Source organism: Zalophus californianus, chromosome 1 (assembly GCF_009762305.2).
Source record: "Zalophus californianus isolate mZalCal1 chromosome 1, mZalCal1.pri.v2, whole genome shotgun sequence".
Taxonomy (NCBI): Eukaryota; Metazoa; Chordata; class Mammalia; order Carnivora; family Otariidae; genus Zalophus; species Zalophus californianus.
The window spans coordinates 122,578,863-122,593,099 of NC_045595.1; the positions used below are offsets into that span (position 1 = coordinate 122,578,863).

The 14,237-nt window shown below is 37.0% G+C and overlaps 1 protein-coding gene across 2 annotated transcripts in view; it reads left to right on the forward strand.

The window, feature by feature from the left end:
• Window positions 1–14,237, forward strand: part of PRKCI (protein kinase C iota) — a 66,167-nt gene that overhangs the window by 27,084 nt on the left and 24,846 nt on the right. For both annotated transcript variants that reach the window (XM_027583389.2, XM_027583388.2), the window contains exons 3-6: window positions 5,371–5,460; window positions 7,134–7,184; window positions 10,412–10,497; window positions 11,803–11,943. In XM_027583389.2, the coding sequence (XP_027439190.2) occupies window positions 5,371–5,460; window positions 7,134–7,184; window positions 10,412–10,497; window positions 11,803–11,943 (368 nt within the window). The remainder of the gene's footprint in view (window positions 1–5,370; window positions 5,461–7,133; window positions 7,185–10,411; window positions 10,498–11,802; window positions 11,944–14,237) is intronic.

Consider the following 14,237-nt stretch of genomic DNA (forward strand, 5'->3'; position numbering starts at 1 on the left):
CCTAATCTAGATGTGTCATATTGGTACTTGTTCAATTGATGGACATTTGGGTTATTTCCATTTTTTGCCAGTTATGAGTAATACCGCTATGACCATTTAGTTACAACTTTTTGTGTGGCCATATGTTTTCATTTCTCTTGGATATCTGGGAGTAGAATTGCTGGGTCATATGGTAACTATGTTTAATCTTTTGAGGAACTACTGAACTGTTTGCCAAAATGGCAGCACCATTTTACATTCCCACCAGCAGTATATGAGGATTGATTCCAATACTTATTATTATCCGTGTATTGAGTGTTGATCCCAAACTGGTGTATCTATGTAACCTGATTGAATCATTTTGACTCACTATTTTTCATCTAGCATTTTAAAGATATCAATAGCACTAAGTTACAAAGTGGGTATATGAGAGAACCAGTCTTTCTTTTATGTAGATTATACTCAGAAAGTATATCAGAAGAAAAGATTTCATCCATAGCAACAACAAAAATTTTCTTTAAAATCTAGGAATAAACTTTAAAGAAATGTGAAGAGGGATGCCTGGGTGGCTCAGTCAGTTAAGCATCTGCTTTCTGCTCGGGTCATGATCCCAGGGTGCTGGGATCGAGTCCCGCGTCGGGCTTCTTGCTCAGAGAGGAGCCTGCTTCTCCCTCTGCCTGCCGCTCCCTCTGGCCTGTGATTTCTCTCTCTCTCTCTCTGACAAATAAATAAATGAATAAAATCTTTTAAAAAAAATAAAGAAATGTGAAGAAACCATGTCAAGAAAACTGAAACAAAAACAACTGGATGCCATAAGCAAAACTTAAAATGAATGGGGTTAGGAAGAAGCATCGTGTAAAATGAGAGCTCCCTACAGATCAATCTATAAAGAGCATGATCCCCCCAAAAAATTCTAATAGGAATTTTAAAAAACTGACAGTTTCTTTTGGAAAAATAAACAGGAAAATTCTGAAAAAGGAAATGTAAAAAGGGAAGAATTTTCCTAATTTTGTGTGTTGGGAAACACCATAATCACAGATATAAGAGTAGTAACAACTGACAGAAAATATTTATAACATTTACAAAGGATTGCTTTCTCTAATGTAAAATAATTAGGTCAAAAAATAGATGAAAAATCTACTTAAACAAGTGTAGATAGCTAATTCATAAATGACCCAAAAAAGCTAAAAAATTACTAATAACTAAAAAAACCAAAGATTTAAAAATAAGACATTTTCACCTATCAGATTAGAAGAGATTTAAAATTTAATAATTACTTATAGGGAGTTAGGAAAGATATGCTGTTGATTGTGTATATGATAACCTTTTGGAGTTCCTGTCATTCTAAATTTTGGAATAATTGTCAAAATTTTAACTGGGGGCACTTTATTTTTTTTAAAGGTTTATTTTAGAGAGAGAAAGAGCATGAGCAGGGAGAGGGACAGAGAGGGAGGGAGAAGGACAGGGAGAGAATCCCAGGCAGACTCTACACTGAGAACCGAGCCTGTTGCAGGGCTCGATCTCACAACCCCGAGATCATGACTTGAGCTGAAATCAAGAGTTGGAAACTTAACCGACTAAGCTGCCCAGGCACCCCAAATGGGCATACTTTAAAACCAATCAATCCTACTTTTAGGAAGTCATCATGAGAAGTTATTCAAACACACAAATACTTCAAGAATATTTGCTATATTATTCACTAATAAAAAAGATTGAAGTACTGATACACTGTACAACGTAGATGAACCTTGAAAACAGGTTCAGGGAAAAAAGACAGACATGAAAGACCACATTCTGTATGATTCCATTTATATGAAATGTCCAGAAAAGGCAAATCTAGGTACTGAAAATAGATTAGTGGTTGCCTAGGTCTGGCAGTAGGAGGAGAGTTTGGGGGGAAATAGAGAGTGACCGCTGTGGGCAAGGGGCTTTTTTGAGGAGGAGATAATGAAAATGTTCTAAAATTAATTATATTGATACTTGACAGCTCTGTGAACATACTGACAACCATGGTAGACTTCAAATGGGTAAATTGAATGCTATGTGAATTATATCTCAATAAAGCCATTATTAAAAATTAGATTACCCTTAAGCTTTTCATAAAATGTGAAATATTACCTCCTTAGGTAAGGCTGTTCAGAAGAGGCGGCATTTGTCCTGGGTCTTGTAAAGATTCACAGAATTTCATGATTCAACTTAAAAGATGGTAGTAAGTTGTTGGTTCCATAACAACTCACCTCAAAGTGTAGTAGCTTTAAAAAACCCCCACCACTTTATTTTATAATCTCTCACACTTCTGTGAGTTGACTGGCTCTGCTGGTCTCACAAGAGGGTCTCTCATGCAGTGGCAACCAGAGGGCAGCTGGGTCTGGAGTCACGCAGGCTCACCAGGCATGCTGGCCTGGTCGGTTTTCTCTCCCTCTCTGTGTAGTCTCATCACAAGGAGGAGGTATCTCATTGATTTTCATTTTCTTAATGATTAGTGATGTTGAACATCTTTTTGTGTGCTCATTGGCTATTTGTATATCTTCTTTGGACTAATGTTCATTTTTTTTCTTGCCTATGCTTTTGGTGTCAAATCCAAGAAATCGTTGCCAAATCCAATGTCATAAAGCTTTCTCCCTATGTTTTCTTCCAAGGATTTTATAGTTTTAGCTCTTAAATTTAAGTCTTTGATCCATTTTGAGTTAATTTTTGTGTATGGTATAAGATAAAAGTTCAACTTTATTCTTTTGCCTATAGTTATGTTTGGATATTTTATAGTGAATTTTTGTTAGTCTTTATAGGTTTATAATGGAATTGTGATTATAGTAAGGAATTTTATTTTATTATTTTATTTTTTTAAATATTTTATTTATTTATTTGACAGAGAGAGACACAGCAAGAGAGGGAACTCACAAGCAGGGGGAGTGGGAGAGGGAGAAGCAGGCTTCCCGCCGAGCAGGGAGCCCGATGCGGGGCTCGATCCCAGGACCCTGGGATCATGACCCCAGCCGAAGGTAGATGCTTAACGACTGAGCCACCCAGGCGCCCCTATAGTAAGGAATTTTAATCGAGAGTTATAGGGATTTGTTCAGAATGATAAGGTAGAAGGGAATAAGTGAGTGGATTTGTAGGGGGAAGCCAGATTTGGTAATATGTTTGAAAATTTCCAAAATGAGGGGCACTTGGGTGGCTCAGTTGGTTAAGTGCCTGACTCTTGCTATCAGCTCAGATCTTGATCTCAGCATCATGAGTTCAAGTCCCGCACTGGGCTCCAGGCTGGGAGTGGAGCCTACTTAAAAAAAAAAGAAAAAGAAAAGAAAATTTTCAAAATGAAAAGTTAAAAAGGAGAGTTAGTAAACCAGGAGAATGGTGTTTAGAAACCTCGGTGCAGGGGCGCCTGGGTGGCTCAGTTGGTTAAGCGACTGCCTTCGGCTTTAATCTTTAAATCTTTAAAAAAAGATTTTATTTATTTATTTGAGAGAGAGAGAATGAGAGAGAGAGAGCACGAGAGGGAAGAGGGTCAGAGGGAGAAGCAGACTCCCTGCTGAGCAGGGAGCCCGATGCGGGACTCGATCCCGGGACTCCAGGATCATGACCTGAGCCGAAGGCAGTCGCTTAACCAACTGAGCCACCCAGGCGCCCAATAAAATCTTAAAAAAAAAAAAAAAAGAAAGAAAGAAACCTAGGTGCATGTTGGTGGAGGGGTGGGGTAACTGGGTGACGGGCATTAAGGAGGGCATGTGATGTAATGAGCCCTGGGTGTTATACGCAACGGATGAATTACTGAACTCTACATCTGAAACGAATGATACACTATATGTTAACTAATTGAATTGAAATAAAATAAGTTTAAAAAAAAAGAAACCTAGATGCAGAGTTTCTATAAATAGTCAGTGGGCAACTTTGTTAGATGCTATAGAGAGGTCCATTAGAGTAAAGACAGAAAAGGTGCTACTGACTTTAGCAGCTCTTTTCGTGACCTTGGATATAGCAGCTTTAGTAGAGTGTATGGACTAAAACCGGTTAGCAGAATTTTGAGAGGATAGGAACATGGAGAAAGCAGGGTGGGGTCACTCTTGATATTAAGAAAAGTTATTTCTAATAAATCTAAAAGATTATAAACCTCTGACTAAACTCACGAAAGGAAAGTATGAGGTCAAAAACCGAAGGCCCTACCCTTCTTCCCCTTCTTCTCACCCACCCCCTCCAGTTTCAGTCTTCAGTTTGCTCTTGAGACATGTGGCTACTGAATGAATGGCATGGCAACCTGAGTGTGAGGGAGATTATTGGGAGGGAGACTCAGACATGCCTTTGCCTGAGAAGAGCTAGTGGAAGGAAAGAAAAAATGAAAATAGAACTGAAGGGGACCTAATGGGATAAGGGGCCAGAGAAGATAAAAGGAGGAGATTCAATAGGGAGTCTCCAAGGTGGAGAAAGGCACAGAAGCACTCATTTCCCTGAGACTGCAGGAAAGGAGATGGCCTCGTGTTTCTCTCTTGAGTAATAGACATAGTTCTCTGCTGAGAGTGATTGAGGTTTGGATAAGGTTGGTGGCATCTTGTGTGTGGTCACATTTGGTGGAACCACAGGAATGTGCAAAAGCATTGCAGTGTGGAGGACCCAGCTCAGGCCCCAACTGTGATCAAAATGACTTTTTCATTGAGGAATGCCATCATCTGGGGAGATGTGCCATCTCATTGTTTAGCAGGGATGACTCAGTTCTTTGGCTGGTTGACTAGGGAGGTGTTTCTCCCTTGGCCTTTTTGTGGGTAAGTTTACTAAAACTATGCATTCACATTTAAAAGCCGCTCAAGCAGGACTGCTATTCCGTCCAAAGTACTTTAGTAGCTGTGCTTCCTTTCTGTGAGCCTCTTGGGTGAGGAAAGCCTCTCAGGTGAAGGAAAAATTTGACAGAATGATTACATGGAGGCCTCTAACCAACCATATTATGGCAGTGAAACCACTTTCACTTCCTCCTTTGAAGAGGTAGGTAACAGAAACTTGTCCCTGGCCATTAGTCATATTGTAGTAACAGTCCAGATGTGGTCAGGGTAGATTCGTTTGCTATATTTTGAATATACATGTTCTTGAGAATTAAATGGTTATTGTATGTATCAAATTTGGTATCGATGAGCCTCATGTAATATTTTGTAGTGATAGAAATGGAAGTTATGTTACCTACTTTAGAAAATAGAATTGTCTAAATAAATATCTAAAATTTGTCCTTGTCAAATACTTCTCTATGTGTATATATATAGATAGATAGATAGATAGTTGTTTTTCTCAAGATTTTATATAATGGAAATTGTTATTGCTCAAGATTTTATGCAATGAAAATTGTTTATTAAACATTACATTTTAGAGGATTTAAAAAGTGAGCTTTGCTTTATTTTTTATATTTTTTAGGGGACCCGTGTACAGTATCATCTCAGTTGGAGTTAGAAGAAGCCTTTAGGCTTTATGAGCTAAACAAGGATTCTGAACTCTTGATTCATGGTAAAGGAGTAGTCATTTCCTACTCTTCTAGGGCTATAATTTTTTTTAAATAACCGAATATTCTTGACCTTTTAAAACATAATTCAGATGTCTTTTTCTTAATCTCTATCCCTCACTGCTATGTAACTGTTCTTATTTAGTAGCTTCTCAAATGCTAGAGAAAATAAAATCAATCGTCTTATAATATTGGGAAATTTGTTATTTGGGTATGCCTTCATGGATATTAAACGGATCATCTCTCAAGTGTTTCACAGCAAAGTTTAGGAGAGAATTTAAAATTGAGTGCCTAGTAGAATTTTAAGTCATTCCCTTGCAGTTTGGTAATGTATGCAAATAATAATCTCCAAAGAGAAGGTATCTGAAATGTCCTTTCTTTCATTTGAGGGTTAACAGTGAAACTACTTACATAGTTATGGAGATTAGTGTGTTAAACATCTGCAGGCCCACAAGCTGGGTAGTGGTATAGAAGAGACAAAACTCAGCCATCATGTAATGGTGCATTGTAGACCTGGGTATAAAATCTAGGTATTCTGCTTGCAAGTCAATGTGCTTTTCATTCTACTATGCTACTCCTCAAATTTTTTATGTCATGTAAAACCCACTTATATATTGCATTTCATTGGCAATATTTCATGTAACATTTTTAGGAGACCAGACGTACAGAACTCTTTAAAACTTGAACAGATATAAATCTCCCATGAGTATAATGAGTCAGCCCCTTGTTATGATTCCCATGTACTTTTCTTTATAGTGTGTTTTTTAAAAATAGTAGCTTAATATTTTTCTACCTTCAGAGTTTGACATAATGACTCCTAAGGGATCCATAATCTAACTTATTGAGGTCCTAGCAGAACTTCAGAAGTCATCCATTTTGAGTCATCTCTTTGTAGAATAAAACTACAGTGAATGTTTAAAGAAGTGAATTGATCAGTAGCATTAACAGTTTGTTTTAAGTTTTCATTATTTTTATACCATATCACAGAACTATTTTCAGAAGTTAGCTTATATTTCAACTTTTAAGAATATATTGGGACCTGTGCTTCCCATACATTGTGTTTTGTGCTTTTTTTAAGCCATGTCCTTTTGTACATCACAGACTACAAATAGTTGGCTAGTTCATAAATACACTATGTCTTTATATTCTGTCTCTTTATAAAAATGGTCTGAATTAGCCTGTTTATAAATTTATAGTTCCTAAGATAAAACTTACATTTTTTTGGATTTGGGTACTCTTAGTGGTGTAAATTTTTTCCTAAATTCAGTTTTCCTAAATTCATCTTTTAAGAACTGTAATGGTTTATGTTCATATTTGTATATATTTTTGTAATTCAGTTTTAATTCTTCGTTGTAGCACACTTGACAGTGCAACAAAGATTTAGGGAAATAGTAGTTAATGATTTCTCTAAGGACAAAAAAAAATCAATTCGTAACATAACAGGGACTAGCATGAATAATTTGAGCTTCTAGTGTGCTTGATTTTGGCTGTTCACTTTCACGAAAACTTCTTTCATATAGCCTTGATAAATGAATCCCTTGAAAAAATATTACTGACCACATGCTAAGAGAGGGTCAGGTTGAAATTTGGGCCAATTTTTTTGATATTAGAAATTAAAATCCTATGTAATTTGTATGTTTTAAATTTGCTATATTAATTTTAGTTTCTTTTCTTTCAGTCTTCCCTTGTGTACCAGAACGTCCTGGAATGCCCTGTCCAGGAGAAGACAGTGAGTGTGTATATACTTCATATCTTTGAGTGTAGAGTTATTTATGGCACAATGGCACAAGTGAAAGGAAATCAGAAATAGAACTTTTAGTCTATTTGATTTCTTTTCCATTCTTCAGTCTAATTTAGACTATCTTAGCAACTGCCTAAATTCTCTGCTTTTGCCAGATGAAAATCGGGCAGTTCTTAGTTAAAAGTTACTGACGTAAGTGTCTGTTGTGCATTTGAAAGGAAAATTAAGTGAATTTTAAGTCATGTTCCTTCCTGGTTTTTAATTTTGGAAATTTTCAAACCTATGGAGGAGTTGAAACAACATTGAAAACAAAGACACAAAGATATCCTTTGCCTTCATTGACCAATTATTAACATTTTCTGTGTTTGCTTTATCTCTGCATCTGTATGTGTTCACACATAGGCATACATGTATATACATAAGAAACATGCTTGTTTTATTTTTATTTTTTTAGTGTACCATTTGAAAGTAACATGATGCTTCCTCTCTAAATACTTGAGCATGTGTAGTTAGAAATTGTTAGCGATTTTCTTTTGAATGTCTAGGCTGATAGTTATCATTAGTGAGAAGAACTGAAAGAGTCAACTGTCTGGTCTGATGGAACTTAAATATGTAATCTTACAATCATAAGTTATTGCTTTTGATATTCAGTATAACTTAGTAGTTGTGGATTTTACTCATTTTCATTTGTGGTTTCTGCACATGGCCATGACTTTAGAAAGAATAGTGGTGTTTTCCTTTGAATTAAGTAAAGTAGTTCTAAACTTTTAGTTCTGTGACTCTTTTGTTGTTATTGTTTTTTAAGATTTTATTTATTTGAGAGAGAGAAAAAGAGAGCACAAGCAGGGGGAGTGGTAGGCAGAGGGAGAAGCAGGCTCCCTGCTGAGCAGGAAGCCCGATGTGGAATTCAGTCTCAGGATCCGGGGATTATGACCTGAGTCTAAGGTAGATGCTTAACCGACTGAGCCACCCAGGCGCCCCAGTTCTGTGACTCTTCCTGCAACTTGGTGAAAAGGAAAAATTAAAGAGCTATGAGTATTTGTATAGAGTTGAATGGGGGCCATGTACTATATAGGAAATGGGGAAATTTAAGGAAGTAGGTAGAACCCTGAAGCAATAGTGAAAAATTTAGGTTTGGATTCAGTTAAGAATATTTTGCCAGAGTTCTAATGATGGATGGATCAAAGACTGAGCTACCCAGGCACCCCTAGGTTCAGATACGATTAACAGAAACTTTCTGCTTTGGTTACTCCTAACAGAGTAAATAAGTAAATAAAAACAAAAGCATCTGTATTTATTTATTTATTTCAAGATTTTATTTATTCATTTGAGAGAGAGAGAGCACAAGCAGGGGGAGAGGCAGAGGGAGAGGGAGAAGCAGACTCCCCGCTGAGCAGAGGGTCCCAACGTGGGGCTCAATCCCAGGACCCCCAGATCATGACCTGAGCCGAAGGCAGTCGCTTAACCATCTGAACCATCCAGGTACCCCAAGCATCTGTATTTACAGTTCTGTATTATGCTATCTTAAGATTTCTAATTCAGAGCATTTCAACTCGTTTTTTCTATCTTAATTTTAAATGGTAAACCCAGTGCTACATCTGCTTTAAAATATGAGTTTAGAAACCCAGTGGACTCTTTCTACTAGTGTTAACTATCACTGTGGAATATTAATGACTAATAGACAATATGTATAATAGTGATTGACTTACTTAACCAGAATTACACAGGTCAACTAGATTTGGTCTTATGGAACCTCTTAGTTTGTTTAGAAAAAGTATTAATATAAAAACCATTGGATTAAAGATTAATGGGGAGGGGTGCCTGGGTGGCTCAGTTTAAGCCTCTGACTCTGATTTCAGCTCAGGTCATGATCTCAGGGTTATGAGATCAGCCCCACCTTAGTTCAGTGCTGGGTATGGAGCCTGCTTAAGATTCTCTCTCTCCCTCTCCCTCTGCCCCCTCCCCCTCTAAAAAAAAAGATTAATGGGGAAGATATTCATGTGGTTGCAAAGTGTCCCTTTTAGAGCATCTATGAAAGTAAGTAAAATGTACCTTTACAGTGAAGAGAAGAAACAATCACTGCCTTTAAACAGAGTGATTGAACTGGGAGTCAGCAATCTGACATTTGTTTATCTCTTGATGTGATACAAGGAATACATATCACCTATGTATTATTTTTGCCAAAAATATTTGATACTGATTCTAACGAGGAAACAGACAAATCCAGAATGTAGGACATAAAATAAGACAACTGCCTGGACTCTTTAAAAAAAAAAAAAATCACAAAGAATAAACAACAGCAAATATGGCAGCATGACCGTTTCAGCATACATTCAAGAGACAAAAAAGGTATAGCAACCAAAGGCAATGCTTGAGTCTTGATTGGATCCTGGAGAGAAAAAGAAAGCTATGAAAGATACTTTGAGGGCAAGCAGGGCTATTTGCATTTGAGCTGTCTATCAGGTGATATTGAATTAATGTTGATCTTCTAAGACATGGTAATGGTATTAGGGTTAAGTAGAATTAGGGGAAACGCCCTTAATCTAAGGCAGTGAGTGGATACTTAGGTGTTTAAGGGTGAAGTGTTATATCTGCAACTTATTTTTACCTGATGTAGACATAAAAAAGACATGTGTATAGAGAGGAAAGCAAATGCGGCATAATGTTAGATATTGGTAAGTCTATGTGAAGGACGCAGCTGTTTATTATTCTGTTCTTTCAACTTTTCTGTGGGCTTAAGATTTTTCAAAATTAAAGGTTGGAGGAAATTTTTTTTTTTTAATTTTATTTATTTTCTTTTGTAAGAGAGTGAGAGAGTGAGCATGAGTGGGGAGTGGGGGTGGGAAGGGGCAGAGGGAGAAGCAGACTCCCCATTATGCAGGGATCCCAATTCGGGACTCGATCCCAGGACCCTGGGATCATGACCTGAGCTGAAGGCAGACGCTTAATCGCCTGAGCCACCTAGGTGCCCAAAAATTGGGGAGGAAATTAAAAGACAGAAAAGCCTGAATAGTAATTTTTAATACATTTTTACTCCATGGGCTTTTTCATTTAGTCCCTTGGTGAATCTATTTTATTTTTTTCACTTTCAGGTTTTTATCAGAATATTTTTTTCTTGAAGTGAATATCATGAAAAAAATCACAGACTTAATTATAAAAAGACTTTTATTCACAGTTGCTCTTTTTTCTTTTTTTCACTTTTTATCTCTCTTTAGAATCCATCTACCGCAGAGGTGCACGCCGCTGGAGAAAGCTTTATTGTGCAAATGGCCACACTTTTCAAGCCAAACGTTTCAACAGGGTAAACCTTAGTTTGTTAAATATTAATAATTTGAGATATCTATTTTTTTCCTCACTACTGTGAAAGAAAGGTAGTCTTGTTTTCCCTTTTAAAGGAGTCAGTAGGGTGACAACATTCCCAGTTTGCCTGGGGCAGTATCCCTGTTATCTTGAGGTAATTTTTAATAGCATCTCCTTTCACTCTTAAAAATACCCCTGACTGAATTATATAGTTACCTTAGCTAAAAGAAAGTTGGCTTTTTTACTATAATTCCAGGCAACCAGAAAATAAGCAAAGTTTATTTTGCAAACCTTTTAATGTAATTTTAACTTCACTGTTTCAAAAATAATTGCAAACCATTTACCTAGCTTTTACTATGTACCAGGTGCTTTTCCAAATGCTTGACGTCTATTGACCCATTTAATCTTTACAACAACCTTGTGAGATAGGTACTATGTATTTCTGTTTTATAGATGAAAAAGCTGAGGTGTGGGGCGGTTAAATAACTTGCCCAAGATGACACAGCTAGTAAGTGGCAGAGCCAAGGTTTGAAAGAAGTCAATTGTTTTTAGCTACTCTTGATATCTACAAATACATGGACCCCATTTCCATTGTGAAAGTAGTACCATGTTCTGAATTCATTTACGTAAAGAAAAGCTAGGACCTGAGGTTCCCAAAATCCTTTTCTCGGTAGTCCTGATATTTACGAAGCTTTGAAATGAGCAAGTCACTTCAGGAATTGCTCTGAGAGCAGGGCTTTGGTTTGACCTCTGACCGGTCTGGAAGGTTTATGTTTGCTTGGGAGTCCTTGCATAGCTTTTTCTGCCTGTGTTTTTCAAGTTAATTCACTTTTACTATTTTCAATACTCTGAGTTTATGTGAAGACTAAAAATTCTTGAACTAATAACAGAAAACAACATGGTTGCAGATTTCACTCTTGCAAATAAAACTCTTTTTTAAAATTTTTCTGTGACCATCATAGCTTTGGGAAAGTTATGTATGATGAAGGGAATTGAGTTAGAGAAGGAAGCCACTTATTTTCACTTTGTTTGAGAGAGAGAGAGAGAGTGGGTGGGTGGGGGTGGGAGGCAGAGGGAAAGGAAGAGAGAGAATCCCAAGCAGGTTCCACACCCAGCGTGGAGTCCCGGCACAGGGCTAGATTCTCACCACCCTGAGATCATGCCCTGAGCCGAGATGAAGAGTCAGACACTTAAACTGACTCAGCCACCCAGCCACCCCTTATTTTCACTATTTTCTCAGCAAACTGTTGGCAAATGAATATGACTTTTTATTTGTTAATAAAATAGTGCTGATTACTCCTTCCAGCGTGCCTACTGTGCCATCTGTACTGACCGAATATGGGGACTTGGACGTCAGGGATATAAGTGCATCAACTGCAAACTCCTGGTTCATAAGAAGTGCCACAAACTTGTCACAATCGAATGTGGGCGGCATTCTATGCCACCGGTAAGACACAACTGTCTTATTTTAACAGAACATTTTCAGTAACACTGCTAGGACAGAGGGCTAAAATACAGAGGTGATGAGGAATCACAGTTCAACAGTGTTGTTACAGAATGTAACTTTACAGTCCAGTTGACGTATTGTGAGTTTTGGAATTGTTATTATAAATTTGTTTGTGGTATGTAGTTAACTTCTTGATTTAATCTGCTACAAAATCATCTGGTTAAATTAGGAAGAGGTAGGGAGAACTATTTAAGAGACTTTTTTCTCTTAAGATAAACTCACTAGTTTATAGCTCTCATTGTTTTAGCATCTACACTAAACAGATCAGTTAACAGTCAGAGGCTTCATGTTTGCTATTTAAAGTGTGCGATTACTGGGGAGTTTTTGAATTTAAAATTTCTTTTTTCACTTTCTATTTTATTTTATTTCTTTATTTATTTGACAGAGAGAGACACAGCGAGAGAGGGAACACAAGCAGGGGGAAGTGTGAGAGGGAGAAGCAGGCTTCCTGCTGAGCAGGGAGCCCAATGTGGGGCTTGATGGGGGGCTCGAACCCAGGACCCTGGGATCATGACCCGAGCCGAAGGCAGACGCTTAACGACTGAGCCACCCAGGCACCCCTCACTTTCTATTTTAAATATGCAGTTACAACATGTTCATAATAGAAAATCTAGATAAATAAAGAAAAATTACATAAAAATTCCCCATGAGATCTACGGTCTAAAGGTAATTGTCTTCTGGTGTATGCCCTTCCAGAACTTTTTCTTTGCAAATTTATATGCATAAATACTTAAAATTTTCCATAGAGAAAATTTCTATGTGGAAAAGTTTTAAATATTTTTGTAGATATAACAGTATAATGAACTTCCGTATACCAGTCACCTGGCTTCTATAGGTACCAGCTCATGACCAGTCCTATTTCAGCTATGCCCCCACCCATATAACCTGCTTTCATCCTGTATTATTTTGAAACAAATCTAAAAGAGAAGGACTCTTTAAAAATTAAAAAGCAAATTCCTTGTTTGATGTTCAAAATTTAATTTGCCTCATAAATGTGAAAATTTTGTTTTTACAATTTTCATTCTGAATCAGGATCTAAATGTAGTCCATATCTGCAGTTGACTGATATGTGTCCTAGATATTTTTTAACTTACTGATTCTTACATCTCTTTCCCCCACCCCTTAAAATTTAAATATAGAAGAAATTATGTTGTCATTTAAAGTGTTGCAGTATTTTTCTCTTTGCTTCTTTATGGTTATGTTTAAAAGTGTTCCCCTGTCCTCTTTAATTTCTGTGTATTACAGTTGGATCTAGAAGTTTTGTAGATTGTTTTTGAGACTGCTTCATAGAAGGTGGAGTGTTTATCAGAATGTGCATAATGTTTGAGTCTCATTCTTTTACATAGTTTTAACAAAAGTGAGATCATATATATAGTTTTCTAACCCATTTTTTTCACTTAACTTTATATCTTGGTCACCTTTCCATATTTATATCCTTATCAATTTTAGAATAATATTTTGTTATATATCTATGTCATAATTTACTTAACCTGTTCCCCATGATTGCACATTTGAGTTGTTTTCTACATTTTCCTGTAAAAAAAAATCATAACTTTCTGGTAAGTAAATCTTACTATTTCCTTAAGTATCCAGAAGTAAATTAATGGCTTAAAGGATACGCATTTTTTAAAAGATCTGGATGCAGGGGCCTGGGTGGCTCAGTTAGTTAAGCATCTGACTCTTGATTTCAGCTCAGGTAATGATCTCAGGGTAGTGAGTGCCACGCTGCATAAGGAGCCTGCTTAGGATTCCCTCTCTCCCTTTCCCTCTGTCCCTCCCTACCCCACCTGAAAAAAAAAAAATCTGGATGCATCTTTCTAAATTGTCTTCTTGAATGAGTACACCATATTTATTCATAGTATCTTCTTTGGACATTGTGAATGTAGGTTATTATTGGTGGCTCTTTGGTATTAGAATTATTTAGCTAGTTCATATAAGCCTAGGAGTGGGTTTGTTGTTAGGGAGGTGAAAATCTCATCTTTAGGAAAAAAACAAGGCCAAAAATTGTGAACATAATTTATTTAGGTTACTGTTGATATTCTTGAGTATTCTTTTTTTTTTTTTTAAAGATTTTATTTATTTATTTGACAGAGAGAGAGAGACAGCAAGAGAGGGAACACAAGTAGGGGGAGTGGGAGGAGAAGCAGACTCCCCGCTGAGCAGGGAGCCCGATGCGGAGCTCCATCCCAGGACCCTGGGATCATGACCTGAGTCGAAGGCAGACGCTTAACTGA